At 34.3% G+C, this 21,126-nt stretch overlaps 2 protein-coding genes across 2 annotated transcripts; both read left to right on the top strand.

Moving 5' to 3' along the window:
• The first annotated feature begins 2,407 nt into the window (after nt 1-2,407).
• Nucleotides 2,408-2,944, top strand: LOC145003950 (uncharacterized). The gene has a single exon (XM_078962851.1). It carries the CDS (start codon nt 2,408-2,410, stop codon nt 2,942-2,944), a length of 537 nt encoding a protein of 178 aa, XP_078818977.1.
• Nucleotides 2,945-17,398: 14,454 nt separating this feature from the next.
• Nucleotides 17,399-20,452, top strand: LOC145029730 (DEAD-box protein abstrakt). The gene is made up of 3 exons (XM_078978207.1): nt 17,399-17,551; nt 18,382-19,283; nt 19,365-20,452. Exons 1-3 carry the CDS (start codon nt 17,549-17,551, stop codon nt 20,227-20,229), a joined length of 1,770 nt encoding a protein of 589 aa, XP_078834333.1. The 5' UTR covers nt 17,399-17,548; the 3' UTR covers nt 20,230-20,452.
• Nucleotides 20,453-21,126: the final 674 nt, after the last annotated feature.

The following is a 21,126-nucleotide window of genomic DNA, read 5'->3' as shown; positions in this document are numbered from 1 at the left end:
GTTATTATTAATATTAAGATAAGTAGAGCTTTATTTACTTATTGAGACAGGAGTGAGATACACACTCGGAGTGATAAATGTGAACTCGGAAACAGAACCGACCCAATGCAGGTTCATCCAGTGCCCATGAACAGGGCCCAAAAATCAAAGGGCCCATTATTTATTTATTTTTTTGCATTCTTTAATAGAGTATGTTTATTCGGCCCAAAAAATTAGGTTATATCCATCTATCATCAGCCGACGAACATAGGAAGGAAGCAACAAAAGAGGGAGCGGGAACTAAATTTTCGGGAAAAAAAAGTTCTTCGGTTTCTTCATTGATAACACACACATGGATAATATGAATCATCATTACTGGAACAGTAACATCTATTTACATTCATTTATCATTCGATTCAATTCCATCAATTTTCATTCACTTCTTAGTTCTTCCTTTTTTATCTTCTTCTTCTTCATTGATTAGTTTTTACAAAGATTACCTATAATTTTAGAATCTTCAAAATAAGAATTCGGAACCATCAAATTTCGAAATCAAAAGGTTGAAAATCAGAATTCAGAACCATCAAAATTCGAAATAAGAAGCTTCAAAATCTTAAAGCTTGAGGTTTCGAAATCAAAGGTATAATACTAAAATTAAACTTTAGTTTTGTTTTTCATGGGTTTGTTTTTTCTAATTGAGTAATTTGATAATTTCAGATTTCTTATCGGTTCTTTTTTTACATTTTCTTTAATTCCAAATTACTAAATCAGAGGGAACAATCAACAATGATATCAATTTTCAAAATTTTGAACTTCCTTAGAAGCATATTCTTTTTTTTTTATTTGAAGTGTTGAAAATAATAAGATAATTTTTGGATTTATGATATGATATCATTACAGATTTTCTGATTTCTTTAGTAGCATATTCTAATTTTTTTTCTTTGTAGTTTTGATATCTTCTCTTAGTGGTTTAAAGTGTGGAAAATCTGAACCAGTAAGGAATCTATAAATTGGAAATCATAAATAAGGTCGTTTCTTTCTTTTCTATAACTTATGATGTCTCCTAGAATGAAAAAATATGCATTTGGATATGAAAAACGTAAGAAGAAACAAAAAATTGAAGAAGATAATAAAACTCAAGCAGGATCTATGGATAAGTTTATAACATTAAAAAAAAAAACACACACACACAACTTTCCAGAAATGAAACACAAAATATTAATGAATCTAATCTTGATAATAAAGATAATATTGATGTTGATGTTAATGCTAATGTTAATGTTAATGCTAGTGATAATGTTGATGTTAATGATACTCCTAATGTTGTTGATGATAATGTTTATTTTCATACTTTTGATATATTTAATCTAAGAAATTAGGATGCTCTTGATTCTAATATGATAAATATTTTAGTATTGAAAGATCCTAAAAGAGATTTGTCTATTACAAAAGGTCCTAAAGATAAATATTTAAGAGGATTTTCTACAACATATTATACTAAAACTTTACCATATGGGGAAAATGTGATAGATATTTGCTTGTTTATTCTAAAGAGTTTGATAATTTTTTTGTTTTTGTTGTAAAATATTTCGAAAATGGGTGTGGAAAGGGTCAATTAGCTAATTGGGGGGGGGGGGGGGGGGTTGGGATTGGATACATCTTAACACTAGAATTAAATAGCATAAAACTAATATGGAGCATGTTAAAAATATAAATACTTGATATGATTTGCGTTTACGATTAAAAAAAAAACTATTGATAATGCGGCTAAAAAACAATTAGAAAAAGAAAAAAAATTCATTGGAGAGAAGTTTTGTTGAGTATTTTTATTGTGAAATTTCTTGCTAAACATAATCTAGCTTTTCGTGTTACTAATGAGAAATTGTATGAAGATAACAATGAAAATTTTTTAGACTTATATGTTGGCTGAATTTGACATGGTTTCTTATGACCATATATAACATATTACAAATGAAATTGGTATCCATAAACGTTATCTTGGGCATAGGATACAAAATGAATTAATACTTTTGCTTTCTTCAGAAATAAAGTCTATGATTATTAAAAAGATAAAAAAATGCAAAATATTTTTCTATAAATCTTAATTGTACTCCCGATATAAGTCACCAAGAGCAAATGCCTATTATTTTAAGATGTGTAGATGTCTCGTCAAATGTTGTTTGCATTGAAGAATCTTTTTTAGGGTTTTAGATGTAAATGGTACAATCGGCCAAGGACTCTTTGATGTTTTACAAAATGAATTGAATTTGGTTGATCTTGACATTAATAATGTACGTGGACCAGGTTATGATAATGGATCAAATATGAAAGTAAAACATCAAGGAGTGCAAAAAAAACTTTTAGATATAAATTCAAGGGCTTTTATATTCCTTGTGGTTGTCATAGTTTGAACTTAACTTTGTGTGATATGGCTAATACTTGTGGTAAAGCTAAAGGTTTTTTTTTAACAATACAACATCTCTATACAATTTTTGCAAAATCCACTAAGAGATGTCAAATTTTAAAAGATAATGTGAAAAGGTTAACTCCTAAATCGTTGTCATCCACTCGTTGGGAGAGTCGTGTTGATAGTGTTAAATCTATAAGATTTCAAAATTTTGATATACAAAAAGCTTTACTTCAAATAGCCAAAAATGATAATGATCCAAAAATAACAAGTGAAGCTAAATCCTTAGCAAAAAATGAACTTAGCTACTTTGAGTTTATATTGCCATTAGTAATTTGGTATGAAATGCTAAACACTGTTAATTTAATTAGCAAACAACTGCAATCAAAAGATATGCTTATTGATGTTGCTATGGAAAAAATAAAGGGTTTGATTTCGTATATTAAGGAATATAGAGAAAGTGGGGTTTTAAATGCTTTACAAACTGCAAAAGATATTGCCTTAGAAATAGGCATTGATCAAATATTTCCTAAAAAACATGAACCTAAAATAAAATAAAAATAAAATAAGAAACATTTTGATGAGATTTCAAACGATACTTCTTGTAGTTTTTCACAATCCGCCCAAGAGAAATTTAGGGTTAATTATTTTATTTATATTGTTGATCAATCAATTACTTCTTTAACTACAATATTTGAACAATATCAACAATATGATAAAATATTTTGTTTTTTGTTTAATTCATAAAAATTGCTTTCATTAGATGATATAACCTTAAAGTCTTGTATGTTTTTTGAAACTTCACTCAAGAAAGATGAACAATCGGATATTGATGGAAATGACTTATATGTTGAATTAAAATAACTTTTACATCTCTTGCCTAAGGAAAAATTGACAACAATTGATATTCTAAATTTTTAAAAACGTGTTGATTGTTTTCCTATAACATCTATTCCATATAGAATTATGTTGACTATTTTTGTTACTGTTGCATCTGCAAAATGGAGTTTTTCAAAATTGAAGATTTTGAAGTCCTACTTAAGATCTATAATGACTCAAGAACGACTTAATGGATTAACTTTGATGATAATTGAGCATAACATATTGGATAAAGTTACTTATGAAGATGTTATTGAAAAGTGTATTTCAACGAATATTAGGAGGATGGTTGTTTTCAAGTAGAAGCTATTTTTTTTTTTTTGTATTTTTTTGAATGAAATTTTAATTTTATGTATTTGCAATAGAAAATTAAATTATTATATTTTTTTTTTGCTTAAATTTTGAGATCATCCAAATTTTAGGGCCTATTTTTTGTTAAATCGCACAGGGTCTCCAATATTTCGGGGCGGGACCTGCTCGGGAATACGGGGGTCCGTGGGTAGCGCCCCTCTGTACAGGGTTCCAAGGATCAGCGTCCCTTGCGGGGTCCAAGGGGAAGAGCCCCGAAACCTAAACAAATTTCTATTACAGGAAAGACTCCAACCATGTATTTCCCACAAAAGATAAATTGTGACATCATTATGATGTAATGATTGGTTTTGTCATATAACCAACCTTCTAACCACCATTTTGGCGCCAAAATGCATATAATGTAACACCCGTTTATCTAAATAAATTAACAAACGTAATTCCCAGATTAATTTGTGAAGAATTTTAATAATGGAGGGCTGTTAGTAAATTATGAAGTTGATTTGGGAAGCATTTTAGAAGCAATGGTATGTTCGGTAAATATTAGGACTTCAATTGAAGAGATTTTAAATGGTTGAGGTTAAAAGGGTAACTTATGGACTTATTTTAAAAGAAAAAAGGAAGGAAGGATCAATTATGTTAATATGGGGATATGTTTCATGGCACCGGGTATATAAGTTATATGAGAACCCTAACCCTAGCTTGTGGTAGCAGCCGTTGGGTAGCACCCCCCCTTCAGTCGCCACCACCTGTTTCCTCCACCCTCCGGTCACTCATGGCTGCCAATCGACCGCCGACTTTATGCCAACGTTGCTACCACCATTGGAAGTTGCCGGCATTCCAGTTTCGTCGTGACTTACGTCGCCGACATGGCAACCAACCGCCACCGTTTTTCTTCTTCTCTTTCCCGTTGATGCTGCTGTCGATTTCTACGGTGGTTCTTTGCTACATCTTGGGTACCGCCGCCACTGTGATGGGTTCACGAATCAACCATCGAGATGGTTGTAACTGTTCTAGAGCGCTACCCTCCGTATCTCTCTATTCTTTCTTTCAGCCGCATGCCACCGCAAGGGTGGAGGTGGTTCGATGCATTTGGGTAGGGCACTCGTGTATGTTGTCTTGTTCCGGACTGATGCCCATGGGAAACCGTCGCCACCACCGTAAGGTGGTGATTGTTATCGCGAAAGTTGCCACTGTCGTCGTCTCTCTGGGGTTCTACCGACGTCAAGCGCCACCAGGTGGTGGTTGTGTTACTATCACGGGCATAGTAGTGAGTGTGTGTTATTTCAGTGATGTACGATTGAGTTTGTTGGCCGGAAAGATCAAGTAAACCACCGCCACCACGAGCCACCGCTGGCCACCATGGTGTGGTTGTGTGTGTGTTAGTTAGTGTGTGTATTTTGGATAAAATCATTGTAATTGTAATTAGCATGGAATAATGAAAATAATAATAGTAACCACCACTGTAAGGTGGTGGCCGCCGCCGTGAGCCGCCATTGACCACCACTACTCGAGGCAGTAGTGGGTGGTACCCCACAAGCAAACCCTAATGGACATAGTATGACCCAAATGGGCTTAAAGACTTATTTGGGCCTATTGGGCCATGTTTGAGTGAAAAACCCTAATTGTAAGTATTTGGGACTTGGACTTATGGACCCACTTTTGGGCCATTAAGATTGGATTGTGTATTAAGCCCAATTTCTCTATATCAGTTATTTAGTAGAGTAAAGGCATTAATGGATTAAGTCTTTAATGGGCTAAGTGAGAAAACCCTAATATTTACTTGGGCTTTGTGTTGGACCATCCAAGAATAATCAAATGGCCTAGAGTAATTAGTTGGGCTTTAGGGTAAGGCCCATATGAAGGATTGGGCCTAATTTAGAAAATTAGGTCATAGTTTGGACCTAGATGGTTGTATGATATTGGGCCCTTAGAATGAGACATGTTGGATTGGACTAAACAATTGGGCCTTAAGGGAAGTCCTTGTAGAGGTTTGGGCCCAATTTGGAAAAGTAGGCCATAGTTGGGCCTTAATGATTATATAATATCGGACCATTAAACTGTCAATGGTTGGGCTAGAATAAATGGTTGGGCCTTATGGTAAGACCTTGTAAAGATTTGGGCCTAATTTGGAAAATTAGGCCGTATGTTTGGGCTTTAAATCATAGTTGACTTTTGGGCCTTGGGCTTGAATAAAGCTGAGTTAGGGGTAAAGTAGTATTTACCCCAAGTATGTATATATGGTTATGTGTTGGAACCCAATTAGTAATCGGGGATGTTTTGATATTGACAGTTTGGGAATCTGTCATCCAACAGCTGAGGTTGGGTCTATGGGACTTCAGCAGTGTGAGGTGAGTTTCCTTCCAATAGGAACGGGTCTACGGCCACAATGCCGGTCCGTTTAGATAGTAGTAGTTCAGTATGCTTGATGTCTTTGTGATTCATGCATGTCTATGTGTTATGTATTCCAGACTGCGGTCCGATGCAGTATGCAGTATATTTGTTATTGTTATATGTTATGATTATGTTATGCTATGATCAGTCAGTTTCGGACTCCGGTCCGATGCAGAGGGCACTTTTGGATTAATGTCTAAGTCCATAACTATAATTGGTAAGACTTGACCCGACCCGGCATGGTCCATTTGGGTTGCATACCATCATGCACTTGGATAGACTAAATGAGAGAAATAAAACACTTATGGTTATTAATATATTGTAAGTTCTAGTATATTAATAATAAGAATAATGAGATGATTTAATTAGTATTAATCAAGAATTAATCTAGGATTAATTGAGTGATCAAAAGAAGACTAATTAAATATATGGGTTGATTGTGTAAATCATCCATACTTGTATAGTGGGCTAATGCTCCATGGATTATCTAGTTGGGCCAAAACCCATATGATGCTCCATGGATGCTCCATGGTGTATTTGAACCCATGGATCCAAGGAAATGGAAAGTCATGACAATTAGGGTTTACCCTAATTGTATAACTATATAAGCATCTTATTCTTGAGGAAAATCGGTCACTAGAGAGACTAGTATTATTCTTGAAGAGGGCTAGCCGATTTCATGAAGTGTAGAATTCTCTCTAAGTTATTCTAAGTGTTTTGATGATTGTGAACCATTTGAGGTGTCACACTTGGGGCACTAGGCACTCAAGCTTCATGAAGACAAGCACCATCAAAGAGGTATGTATTCTATCTTGTTATATTGATAGTTTTGTATGCTAGTTTAGGATAATACCTTGGATGTTCATATTTGCATGTATAATAGAGAAAACATAGATCCAAGGTATTTAGGGTTGCATGTACACTTAGGAGTGTTAGAATGCTCATAACCCAACAGTGGTATCAGAGCCTAAGCTTGTTTTCTTGTTATACCTGCAATAGAAGCTGAAAAATCGAGTTTTGATGTTGTCAGCCCAGCAGACTCACCAAGTCCATGAAGGGACTCGACGAGTCCAAGGCAAAATGCATCCAACTCGCCGAGTTATGTTCATGCACTCGACGAGTTGGACCCCATACAGCATATTTTCGAGGTTTTTGGCTAGAAATGGACTAGGAACATTACCCTAAGTTGTTTTTGAACTTATAAACTTGTTTTTTAATGAGGTAATGTTCATGCTAATCCATTTTCAAAGATAATTGTCAATAGATTCATGTTTTGTATTAGTTTAAAGGTTAGACTAATTACATGAAAAAGTTTGATTTGAATTATCTTGTTCTTATGAGTTGCTTAGATTAATAGAAAAGTTAATTGAAATAGTTGTTTTCAATCCATTTTAATCTAAGAGTTGAGTATAAAATGTGTTTGTGTAACTTGTCCTCAAGTTACATGAAGAGTCACATTAAAGACTCATAAAACTCATAAAATTGGCAAAGGTTACAAAAAATGAAGAGTCTAGTTCTAATTAATTGGAGTTATGACTCCATAATTTGTCCTCAAGTTATGGAGGACCAAGAGTCTCTTCATTAAATAAAAAAATAAAAAATAAATAATGTAACCTTAATTATTTCCATAAGTTATAAAAATAAAGAAAAGTTAATTCTTTTATTAGTTTAAAGTCTTCCATAAGTTATGGAACTTGAAGAGTTTTTGGATTAAAACTACTTTAAACACATAAGTTATGAAATTAATTAGTTTTGAATAGTTTCAAAACTTGCCCTCAAGTTTTGGAATTTGTAAAGTTTTCTCTTATGAATACTTTAATTCCAAGTTAGCCCTTAGAATTTTAAAAGTTAAAATTCAACCCTTATACTTTATAATATTATAAGTTAATAATATATACATGTATAAGAGTAAAGTCGGTCTTACCGCTAGTACGCCTCATTCACGAAGCCGGTCTATAAGGTGGGTATAAGGTTGTTGCCGATAAAATGGCAACTTAATGGGTGTCCACTCTCACCCACCGCTTGCTTGACTGGTGGAGGGTCGTTAGCCGAACGGGTTTGACAGGACTATAATTCTCCCTTCATTAAAAGTATTAATGATAAATACTAAGTAACTAAACTCTTATAAATACCCAATCTTAGTTACTTAGGAAAATGTGAAGAAGGTGCTAATCCATGAAATTACACTTTGCACTTTGTTTAAGTCGGTTAGTGGAGCGTGTGTGGTTAACCGGCACACTAACTCGTATTTAACAAGGTAGGCAAATGGTAACTTAATGTTTATCATAGTATCGATGGAGCGTGTGTGGTTAACCGGCACATCGATTGAGGGGTAAACACTTAAGGGTACCAAGTAATTTGCATGGTTACTTCACACCTTGTTTTGTGATCCTCGGCATCCCAGTCACAAAACCTGAAGGGCACACTCGAGATTGAAACATGCCATTGAATAGTTCAATGAATCTCAAAAGATCTAGGAGTTTCAAAACCAATTAAAACCTAATAATACATTTCGTTTATCTTGGTGGAAATTGGTGAATCGTCATTCACCTACCTTCAAATTGTTTTATAGCTTGGATTACGACATACCTCTTCTAAGTTATAAAATAGTTTGATGGGTCCTAGCCTTAATATTTCATATTGGGTGTTATATTAAGGACTTTAAAATCAACTATCTTGAATATCTCCCAAAACATGTCTGGTTTAGACATTTATGATCTTCCCAAATCTCTTGAAACAAGCCTTCCTAAATGAAGATGATGTTCCAATGGAAATCATACTTCTTTCACCTCCTCCAATTATTCTCCCAACCCCACAAGTTCTTGAAAAGTTTAAGGTCACTCAAGCCCTATTGGCAAGGCAAGGTCTAGGTGTGATCACATCTTGGAGATGTAGTCACATATTGACAAGCCGGGAGAGTTGGGTGTCAAAGTCTTGAGAAAGTTGGTGGTTCAACTACTTTCTAAGTCACATAGTGAGTTCTTTTTGGAACACCTATGAAACAGACTATGACAAGACCCTTAATGATCTTATTTATTTGTTAAGATCAACTTCCTCAAAAACTTGATGGACATTGACAATAGTGACACAGGAAATCCAGAAAAGCATTCTCTTCCCAATGGAAAGGGATCGGCCATAGTCAACTCGGTTGAACAAATGGTAAAGAGAAAAACTAAGTCTGTGATAGTCCCGTGTACCATTATCAAAGGGTCCATATGTTTATATTGCCCAAGAAAGGGTCATTAGTTGCGAAGCTGCCAAATTTACCTAAGGATGTTAAAGTCAATAAGTTTGACTCTATTTCAGGTAAAGTCCACTATTTAACTCTGTTAAGTTTCTATTCTGAGATTCCTGATACATGATGTGACTGTGTCACATGGTAATGTTTTAAGAATCAAAGAAAAGTGAAGAAACTTAAGGAAAGAATATGCTGAATCTGATCGCGTAGATGGATTTCTATCGCGTAGTTTGAAGATCGGATTCTTGAGCTACTTCTTAGGAGTTATGAGGTATTGCTTAGGAATAGATAACAACAAGTTTTCATATGGATTGTAAGGATAAGTTTTTCCGCATAGTTTTAAAATAAAAGAAAAATTTTGGTTTTATTTATTTTAAAATATCCTTACAATGGCATTTGAGGAAAAATTGTTGCTTATATGATTCCATTAATAGCAAGAGTGGAAATATGAAATTGATTCTTTCATTTGTGGTAATGTCTAAATTTATCAAATAAAGGAAAGATTCTCATCACCCAAGTCTCAATTGGACCGGAACTTGGAATCATGCAAGGTGTATAGCATGATGAATGAGAACTTTCAAGTATTGGAAAATTAAGACTAATTACTTATTCACATGGATGTGTGAGTCAAGTAATGGACTAAGGGATCGAGTACATAGTCATGTGCACTGATTAAGTCCACCACAAAAGATTAATAAGACTATTCGTCATAGTTTACTAAAGTTCAGTAAATATGATTATACTTACAGGCTTAAGTGTAACTTTGAGACATTGGAAAAGGTTCCAATGTAAGGCAGAGCGAATAAGAAGAATCAACTTAGGTAGAAAGATAAAAGTTTCTCAAATCTGAAAAGATGGGAGAATACTTTAGTATCAGTTTTGTGATCATCTTAATGATTAAGAAACCATATCAAAATTAGTTCTCTAAGGAAGTCTTAGTGCATTCTTATGACTAAGAAGAAGGGATCTTGAATTGTTGAAATGGTTAAATCAAGAAGATGAGTCATACTTCGTTCCAATACAAGTCTTAGAGTCATACTCCAAGATTGTAATTTGAGTGACATGTCTTAAAGAAGGTTTAAAACACTTGACAAATGTAAGAGTAAAAGTTTTCTACTCTTGTACATTTGAAATTGGTAAGTTGTGATGTTTTGGATAAAACAAAGACCAACTTAGGCCAATTGTGTGAAGTGTTTGTCTTGATTAGAATCCACACTATCTCTTGGATGTTTGACAAGGAAGTCTTATAGGTCAAGAGGACAGTGGGAGTCTTAAAGGTCTTGAAATTCTCAAGAACTAATCAAGAATGAAACCTGAAGTTCTTCACTAGCACACGACTTGAGGTTTATAACCTATCATGTTGACATATTCTGTGCCCATTCCAATCAAAGTTGGCTTTGCATATGAGTTCTTAGAGTTCTCAATTGGTTGCACAACAACTTGGAAGCAATGGCAGGCCCTTGAGCTGCCAGGTGGCAAGAAATTAAGATTGAGTTCAATCCATATGGTTTTGGATTTGTCATTATCTTTGTCTTGTGATTATGGTTTTGACAAATTCATATGGATAGGAACTCATACACCATATAAATCTAAGTGTCATAAGGTTTCTCTCCGATTCACGAAAATGATGGTGAGGAAACACTTTCACTAAGTAGATTTTAGTTAGATAGCAATTGTGATATTTGCATTCTCAAAGTCGTTAGTGGAGCGTGTGTGGTTTACCGGCACACTAACTTGGACTTGTGAGAAGTGGCAAAAAGGTCTAACCATTATGATTACGGCATCCCTCTTCATAATTGTTTAGACACACATGTGAGCTATCTAAGAGAGGTGTATGATATTGATAAAGTCTTATCAAGGAAATCTAGTATCAGAAATCTGAACTTTGGTAAGAAAGTCAATAAAGTATTGATTTCTAGAAGTCCAGCTGATTTTTGAGAACATGTCAAAGCTAGTGGGAGCATAAGTGTTATGCTAATAATCATCATGTTAGTGGGAGCATGATAATTATGATAAAGATTGCAAGTTAGCAATGTTAATTATAGAAAACAAAAGGTTTCAATTGGGAAAAAGTTGTTTTGCTATAATTAAGGGAGAGGAAATTATACTTCATCTCAAATCTATAAGCTTAGATCATGAGGTTTTAATCATTTAGTCAAGGATATATATGAATTTCATGTTGGAATGGCTCAACATAAGGAAATTTTGTATATGGGTCCATTATTTGCGTTCTTAAATTCGATTATGATTACGGCATCCCTTTTCATAATCTGAATTATGAGAACTTGACAAATAGAAATGGAAATGTTATAGCAAAAGACTGGTTTAGTCTTTATGTGAGACATCATGAATCGTGTCCCATATGCTTCGGATATAGGACCGATTACATGTGCTATATTCATCCTTTCTAAAATTTTCAAAATGCCTAGGGCATTAAGAAGGGAAAAGGTTTAGAACTGGATATGACCAAAAGGATTAAACAATTGTCGAGGAAAATCTAAGGTTTACCAAAGATTGGTTGCTCAAGGACAGTTGGAAGTATAGTGATAATTCTGGAAGGACCATATTGACATAATCTGTAAGGAGGCAACTCTTGTTCAGAAGTGATAGTCAAAATGAATCTGGAAATGTTTCAAAGTCATAAATTTCAATCTGTGTAAGATTAAGGAAACTTAATGCAAGAAGGATGTTTCCAAGGAATTGATCTCCTTTGGAATACTCTGTAATGATTGTTGCCAAGTCTTTCTGACTTTGTGCATAATCATTACAAGAGGATCAATGCATATAAGTTTAGAATCTAACAGATTTCAGTAAATGACATGAATTTGGAATTCTTGTATTTACAGTAAGGATTTGAGAGTGTGAAAAGAGAATCATTGAAGTTATGTTCAATTGATCTAGTTCACAAAGTAAAGATCATAGACAAACATAGTATGCATACTTGGTGTATGGCATGACTAGTGTTTAGAAAACATAGTGTACATGCTTGGAGTATGGGACAACTATTGTTTTAAATCCAAGAATAATGTTGATAGCTGAAACAGTATACAATGAATAATGTGTAATCATATGGTGATAAATAAAAGGTGTTTTATTTATATTCATAAGTTCTGAGACCATATTGGATTCAATTATTATTGTGTTGCACTTTGCATGTTTTGACTTCCCGAATAAACTAGGTTATTCTTCCGGAATGACTAAGTTATTCAAACCATCCACAGTCGGTCATATGTTGGAAGTAGATATGAATTAAGACTGTCATGGGTTGGCTTGTAGAGGTCTAAGGTGTTGGACAAATGGCTACAACACTCATGAGTGCTCATAAGTTCTGAGTATTGGATTCAACCCGCGCTCATTGGAATCACTTCATGGATTTTATCACAAGTGATCATGAGACGATAATATCTTATATTGTTCAAACCTAGAGATATGAGTTGTTACTATGAGTTGGTTGTACATTGATTGCACGAAACTGCATTTGGTAACTCGGTGCTATAAAACGTGTCTTTGTGTATGATTCAACAAGTAGTAGAACAAGCCATATGAGTCGAAGTTTATCCATTCCTTTTACCTTCGGGATAAAAGCGATATCTGTGGGCCCCTCGATGATTTGATGATGACAAATGGAAGTGCTCGGCCGGGCCAAGACTGATTTGATTTGTTCAATTAGTCAGTCGTCATAAATCGGAAATCGGGAAATAACTAATGGACAGAGAGAATGATTATAATCCATGTCTCAGTCCATATGATATCTAGAATGGAGGAATATATGATCCCTTATCTAGTGGACAAGTCATTGACAAGATCAGAGTTCATCTACAAGGTCAGAGTTCGACAGAAGCTTTTGAGAGCTACGATTGCCAGTTGGTTCCTGAAGTCATACGCAATAATAGTTTTAGACTTATCCAAGTGGGAGACTGTTGGATTAATGTCTAAGTCCATAACTATAATTGGTAAGACTTGACCCGACCCGGCATGGTCCATTTGGGTTGCATACCATCATGCACTTGGATAGACTAAATGAGAGAAATAAAACACTTATGGTTATTAATATATTGTAAGTTCTAGTATATTAATAATAAGAATAATGAGATTATTTAATTAGTATTGATCAAGAATTAATCTAGGATTAATTAAGTGATCAAAAGAAGACTAATTAAATATATGGGTTGATTGTGTAAATCATCCATACTTGTATAGTGGGCTAATGCTCCATGGATTATCTAGTTGGGCCAAAACCCATATGATGCTCCATGGATGCTCCATGGTGTATTTGAACCCATGGATCCAAGGAAATGGAAAGTCATGACAATTAGGGTTTACCCTAATTGTATAACTATATAAGCATCTTATTCTTGAGGAAAATCGGTCACTAGAGAGACTAGTATTATTCTTGAAGAGGGCTAGCCGATTTCATGAAGTGTAGAATTCTCTCTAAGTTATTCTAAGTGTTTTGATGATTGTGAACCATTTGAGGTGTCACACTTGGGGCACTAGGCACTCAAGCTTCATGAAGACAAGCACCATCAAAGAGGTATGTATTCTATCTTGTTATATTGATAGTATTGTATGCTAGTTTAGGATAATACCTTGGATGTTCATATTTGCATGTATAATAGAGAAAACATAGATCCAAGGTATTTAGGGTTGCATGTACACTTAGGAGTGTTAGAATGCTCATAACCCAACAGTTATATGTTATGATTATGTTATGCTATGATCAGTCAGTTTCGGACTCCGGTCCGATGCAGAGGGCGAGGCCCTAGTCAGTTCCGGACTTCGGTCCGATGCAGAGGGCAAGGCCCTAGTCAGTTCCAGACTTCGATCCGATGCAGAAGGCAAGGACCTAGTCAGTTCCGGACTTCGGTCCGATGCAGAGGAAAAGGCCCTATTCAGTTCCGGACTTCGGTCCGATGCAGTGGGCAAGGCCCTAGTCAGTTTCGTACTTCGGTCCGATGTAGTGGGCAAGGCCCTAGTCAATTCCGGACTTCGGTCCGATGCAGTGGGCAAGGCCCAGTATGTGATTTATATGTTATTGTATGGTATGTGGTAGTTTAGGGGAGCTCACTAAGCTTCGTGCTTAAAGTTTCAATTTTGGTTTCAGGTACTCAGTTTTCAAAAGGGGAGCTCGGGAAGATTGCAGTGCACACACCATTTGTTTAGTCTGGGATGTTTATACTCTGATATACTTGACAGTTGTTATAATAATTTTGAGATACATTGCTTATGATTTTTATATGAGGTTTATCGACTATGGTTTTTATTATTAAATTAAACGAAATTTTCAGACTGTATTTTTGAGATGTTACACATAACCACCTTTTAACTACTTTCTTTCCTATGTAAGAATAGATTGAATGTTCTAAAAAAAGGGTTACATTCTATATACTTGAAATTTGTTCATCAGATTCTCTATATCTCTCAAAACACAAAATAACAGGATATTTTATGTGTTTCGAATTTAGAAGTGATCTGACTTCTAAATTGTTTCTTTTGGATCATCCCAAACTCAATTTCGTGACCCCATGCATAATGGTCGAAATCATAAATTTTGAAAACTGATTGCAACCACGATCCTAGAAATTATCCAAGTATATTGATATTCTAAAGATATAAAATCTAACAGTGTCGGTCTTTGTGTTCAATTTGGGAAAGATACTTTTTGTACTTAAGCAAACAAGAAATTTAGTCCCTCAATTTTTACTAACATGTGTATGTAGTTCATTTAGAAGATTTTTTTATATTCTTCAGAGTAAAAGGATGACGTTAACTCTTGATTGTTAAACAATATCACAAACCTTCCATATGAAAGCAATTTTCATCACTTTATTTGTTCATCTTTAACCTCTACATAGTTCATGTTTTTTTATAATTCTATTTGATTGTTAAACCATATCACAAACTTCCATATGAAAGCAATTTTCATCACTTTATTTGTTCATCTTTAACCTCTACAGAGTTCATGTCTTTTTATAATTCTAAAACCAATTCAGAAACTTAATAAGACATTCATAGCCCAATCTATAAAAATTAATTCATGTTTTAACCAAAATCCTAAGACCTATATAATATTGTTAGTATAATATATGTTTATGTATGTATATTCTTAGTCCAAGGCCTATGTTTTCATTGTAATCCTATATATTGCACATTAATGATCATATATTTTGCATGAAAAAATAATTGTTATCATAGTATCAGATAGACTTGACAATTCATGTATCCATGTCGTGTATATGTGTCAAACACGGATTTATACAACACAAAATGTAAAATGTGTGTAGATATAAAGCACGAACATGACACGTTGTAACGCGTGACACGTAACACGACAGGAATACGATCCGTTTTAACTGTGGTATATGAAAACACAAATTTACATATTCTTGGTCAAAGGCCTCTATTTGCATTGTTCTCGTATATATTGTACTTTAATTATAATATATTTTTCATGATAAAATAATTGTTATTATGGTATCAGACACACCTGACAATTCATTTATCTATGTCGTATATCTATTTCAAACACGAATTTACACGACACAAAATGTAAAATGTGTCTAGATATGAAACATGAACACGACATGTTGTGATTTGTGACACGACACAAATAGTATCCATTTTTAACCCTGGTATACGAAAACACGTATTTACATGAATTTAAACACAAATTTAGAAACGAAAACACAAATTCTATATTTTAGAAAGTAGCATGCTATATATATATATATATATATATATATATATATATATATATATATATATATATATATATATATATATATAAAACCCATTTATATTTAAAAATATAATATAATATAATTTTTATTTTAGTAAAAACTACTAGAAATATTAAAAATAAATATTTTATTTTGAAACAAATAAATTATTTATTTTAAGAATAAAATTAAATCAAAATAGATAAAAAAAATTATTTTACATTCATCAAACATGCCTAATAAAATAAATAAAATAAGTTACAAATACGGATGATGCAAACTTCTTAATTATTTTTTAATGCTGAATTTTTTTTTCTGTATATGCTTAATCAAATCGTCTTTTAGAGCATTATGAGTTTCTCTATTGCAAGCTTGTGCCATGTTGGTCATATAACTAGATAGATTTGTAATTTGTTGAGTAGAGTATTCAAAATATTATTCGTCTTCTGTAGCTATAAATTATGATGGATCATAATAATGAATGTATGCATGTTGTTCATCCTTGATGATCATATTATGAATGATGATGCAATCATAATTTTCCTCATCATAACTTTGTCCCACATAAGATAAGGGCGATGAAGAAATGAAAAGCGAGCTTGTAAAACTCCAAATGTTAATTCAACATCTTTCTTAGCAACCTCTTGATGTTCAACGAATAACTTGTGTTTTCGAAGTTGTCGAGAACTAATTGAATTGACAAAGGAAGTCGCTACTTTCAGTAAATTGTTTATAACGATCTTTCATTTGAGCTATGTTCTTGTTACCAAGCTTTCATGGGTTTTCCGCCTAATTTGCATCATATAGCTCCTTCACTCGTGCCCATATTGACGTTTTCTTTTGGTTTTTTCCACAACGATCATCTTCACTAACGATACAATATGCTGACATTAAAACAATATCTTCGTCAACGTCCTATTTATCGCCTCTTGGGTTTTTTTTTCGATATTTTGTGAGGTTTGAATATTTTCAGTTATAAGGAATTTGATTGGGATTGGCGAAAAACTATGAGGTTTTATAGTTTTGAAAGTTTTGATAATATTGAGAATCTTCGAGATTTAAAATGAAATTTAGATCCATATTATCAAAGAAATCAAAAGAGTTTAAAAATAAAAAGTTAATATGAGATATGAAGTATACTCTATTTATAGAGAATAATTTTTGAAAATTTAGATTTTTTTTACTAGAATATATATTTATTTGATCAAACTGTGACAAGAAAAGATTTATGTGAGCCTTTGTGAGTTGCGGGTGGCCTAGTTCACAAAAACTAAATTAATATTCTTTTTTTAATGAAAACCAACGAGCCGCTCCCCAAAAGGCCTAAAACCCAACCAATGGGAATAGTCACGTCAATAGATTGTAAAAGGGACTAAATCGTTAAGTAATTTATTGTTTAGATCCTTATCGCAAAAATAAGAAAATTTTGGTCAAATCTGCATATTGACATATAGCGAGGGGCAATTTGGTTATTCCTTCTCTCTTTCTTGCTATGTCGGTCTCTGAGTTCAATCTGGAAGAAACGATTAAAGTAGCGAACTAGCTACGCGCTTGAGTTTTATAACATTGATGCTGCAAGTATCCTATCGTGCTTGCTAAGAACCCTAAGCGACCTGCTGAATCATGGTATGTATCACCCAAATTTCTTTTAGTCCCCCTTACTTTTTTATTGGTAAAATTTCACAGATTGGGCGACAATGGACAAGTAGATGATTTAGTTTGTGGGTTTGGTTGGAATTCGTATTTATTTTTCCGATGTCTTTTGATTCTTTTTGGGGATGTATGACCATTAGCTAGTACTTGGTCACCTTGAGAGTTAGGGATTTGAAAACTTCTAGTTATCAATCCAAATATAATTACGTTAAAAGTATATTTGCTCTCTATTTGCATCTTAGAACATCAGTAGAAATCACGTAGCTCTCTTCCGAATGAAGAGGGTGGTTTGTGAGTTCGTTGTGAAGTTTAGTGGATTGAGAGTTATAACCGTTCGATGAAATGGCTGAATGGGTATTCTTTAATTGTTATCTTGCTTTTAGTCTATGTATTTATATTCCCAAATTCTGTTAACAAACGTAATATAGGGCTGTTAGCTATTACTTTTATAGCTTGAAAGTTGAGGATTTGAAAGTTTCTCATATAATTTCTGGTTATAACTTTAATAACAGCCCAATTAGAATAAGTTTAATATCATGTGTGCTTTCAGTTTTACATATGGGAATATCACTAGAAATGACATAGCTCTTTTCAAAGAGGACAACATTTAAGTTCATTTTGGTGTTTAGTGGGGTTGAGACCTTTAACTGTTTGATGAAATGCCTGAGAGAAGTTTTTTCATTGCAATCTTGTATTTTGATACTTAAATTCCCAGATCTTGAACTCCCTCCTTGATTCTGGAAGCTTTAGACTCCAGATTTTGAATTTGGACACCTTGCTTACATGTTTAGAGCTTCTTTCAGGATATGGACAATGAAGATGACTACGTGGAATACGTCCCTATTACAAAACGAAGGGCAATTGTGGCACAAAAGATTCTCCAACGTAAAGGGCAAGCTTCAACCTTTGAAGATGAAACAGAAAAGGCAAAAGAAGTAGAAATGAAACCAAGTTTGCTTGTAAAAGCTTCCCAACTGAAACGCGATCAACCCGAAGTCACTCCTGCAGAACAAGCAGTCCAACAAGAAAAAGAAATGATGGAAAATCTTTCTGATAGAAAAACTTTAATGTCAGTTCGTGAACTTGCAAAAGGTATCACATACACTGAGCCTCTTCCAACAGGATGGAAACCCCCTTTACCCATAAGAAGAATGTCTCAAAAAGCATGCGATGGGATCAGAAAACAATGGCATATCATTGTTGATGGTGATGAAATCCCTCCACCAATCAAAAACTTCAAAGACATGAGATTCCCAGATCCTGTTTTGAAAAAACTGAAAGAAAAAGGAATAGTACAACCAACACCTATTCAAGTTCAAGGGTTACCCGTGATTCTATCTGGAAGGGACATGATTGGAATAGCATTTACAGGGTCTGGAAAAACATTAGTGTTTGTGTTACCATTGATTATGATGGCATTACAGGAGGAGATTATGATGCCAATTGCAGGAGGGGAAGGACCTTTTGGGTTGATTATTTGTCCTTCTAGAGAGTTAGCTAGACAGACATTTGAAGTTGTGGAAGAGTTTTTATTACCCTTGAGGGAATTTGGATTTCCAGAAATTAGACCCTTGCTTTGTATTGGAGGTGTCGATATGAGATCACAATTGGATATTGTTAAGAGAGGTGTCCATATTGTCGTTGCTACCCCTGGAAGATTGAAAGACCTTCTTGCCAAAAAGAAAATGAATCTTGATAATTGTCGGTAAGCATTTCAAATATTATTTTTTTTATAAACAAATCAATAAAAGTAGATTCCTATTTTCTAAATTAGGGTTTTACACAGGTATCTAACTTTAGACGAGGCAGATAGACTAGTGGACCTCGGATTCGAAGATGACATACGCGAAGTATTCGATCACTTCAAAGCCCAAAGACAGACACTCCTCTTTTCCGCCACCATGCCCGCAAAAATCCAAAACTTTGCCCGAAGTGCCCTGGTCAAACCCGTAACAGTCAACGTGGGCCGTGCGGGGGCCGCCAATCTTGATGTCATCCAAGAAGTCGAATACGTAAAACAAGAAGTCAAACTCGTGTACCTTCTAGAATGTCTCCAAAAAACCCCGCCTCCTGTTCTAGTCTTTTGCGAAAACAAAGCTGACGTGGACGACATCCACGAATACCTTTTACTGAAAGGAGTCGAAGCGGTTGCGATTCATGGAGGGAAAGATCAAGAGGAGAGAGAATACGCGATCTCGTCTTTCAAAGCGAGTAAGAAAGATGTTTTGGTGGCTACGGATGTGGCTTCAAAGGGTTTGGATTTTCCGGATATTCAACATGTGATTAATTACGATATGCCGGCTGAAATTGAGAACTATGTGCATAGGATTGGGAGGACTGGGAGGTGTGGGAAGACTGGGATTGCGACTACTTTTATTAATAAGAATCAAAGTGAGACTACGCTTCTTGATTTGAAACATTTGTTGCAAGAAGCCAAACAGAGGATTCCACCGGTTTTGGCGGAGTTGAATGATCCGATGGAAGATGTTGATGCGATTACGAATGCGAGTGGTGTGAAAGGGTGCGCGTATTGTGGTGGGCTCGGGCATAGGATTGGGGTTTGTCCTAAATTGGAGCATCAGAAGAGTATGCAGATTGCGAGTTCTAGGAGGGATTACTTTGGGTCTGGAGGGTATAGAGGGGAAATATGAGCTTTAACTCACTTGTTCTCCTCTTTAATGTTTGTTTTACTACATACAGAGTGTACTAATTCCCTTGGTTTTATCAGAATTTTTTTTTTTTTTTTTTTTTTTTTTTTTAATATATGGAGGTGTACTGCTTGCCAATGTTAGATCTCAAATTTAATTTTCGTGACAATTTTGTGTCTTAATCTACTATCTACTTCCACTGGGGGATGGAGTTTTGTGAGGTCTATCCACATCAATGTGTATTATTATTTATTGCAGGTGTAAAACGAGAGGCCCTGAACAAATTCCCTTCTTTGCAAATACACTACAACTTTATGATTGAAATGTCCAAGTCTTTTGTGCTTCGACTCTTGTTGCAGAAAAAGCAGCTTGCACCTCGTGCAATGCTCATTCTTTTTACTGTTACTTTGAATATATAATTGTCATTTGAATCTTTGGCCAACATTCAACTAATTTTGACTGGTTACATGTATAAATAACACATTCTTTTGCTGCCATTCACTTGTGTGACTGTCTTCTGCTATGATGTTTTTGCAAATTCTTTGAAAATGACTCGTTTTTTGACATTTTTCACATTTTGGAAGGTGGATGCATGGCCATTTCTTCCACAATGAGAGAAGTCACATTTTGACAGTATTCGAAAGAATTTCCCTTCTTGTTTATCTCATGTTTCTTTCGTTTTCCTCATTCGATCCACTGATTTTCTTCTTGTACTCGGATCATATTGTTGAATTGCTTGGCTAATAAATGCATGCTTCCTTCAAGAGATTCAAACATGAAAGAATATAAATGAATGTTCACAAACATAATCATCATAATTGAATGAGCGAGACCATTGTTGGTGTTCTTTCATTTAACTAAACAAACATAAAAAAATGTTTTCTAGTGGTCTAATACAAT

Source organism: Lactuca saligna, chromosome 1 (genome assembly GCF_052625555.1).
Source record: "Lactuca saligna cultivar CGN05327 chromosome 1, ASM5262555v1, whole genome shotgun sequence".
Taxonomy (NCBI): Eukaryota; Viridiplantae; Streptophyta; class Magnoliopsida; order Asterales; family Asteraceae; genus Lactuca; species Lactuca saligna.
Note: the sequence above shows the minus strand (reverse complement) of the source record. Positions and strands in the feature narration are given on the sequence as shown.

Bases quoted from the DNA above. Each gene is read 5' to 3' on its own strand.
- LOC145029730 (XM_078978207.1), top strand. The intron at 19,284-19,364 runs GTAAGCATTTCA...GGTTTTACACAG, and splicing joins ATGAATCTTGATAATTGTCG to GTATCTAACTTTAGACGAGG.
- LOC145003950 (XM_078962851.1), top strand. From the start codon at position 2,408: ATGGCTAATACTTGTGGTAAAGCTAAAGGTTTTTTTTTAACAATACAA.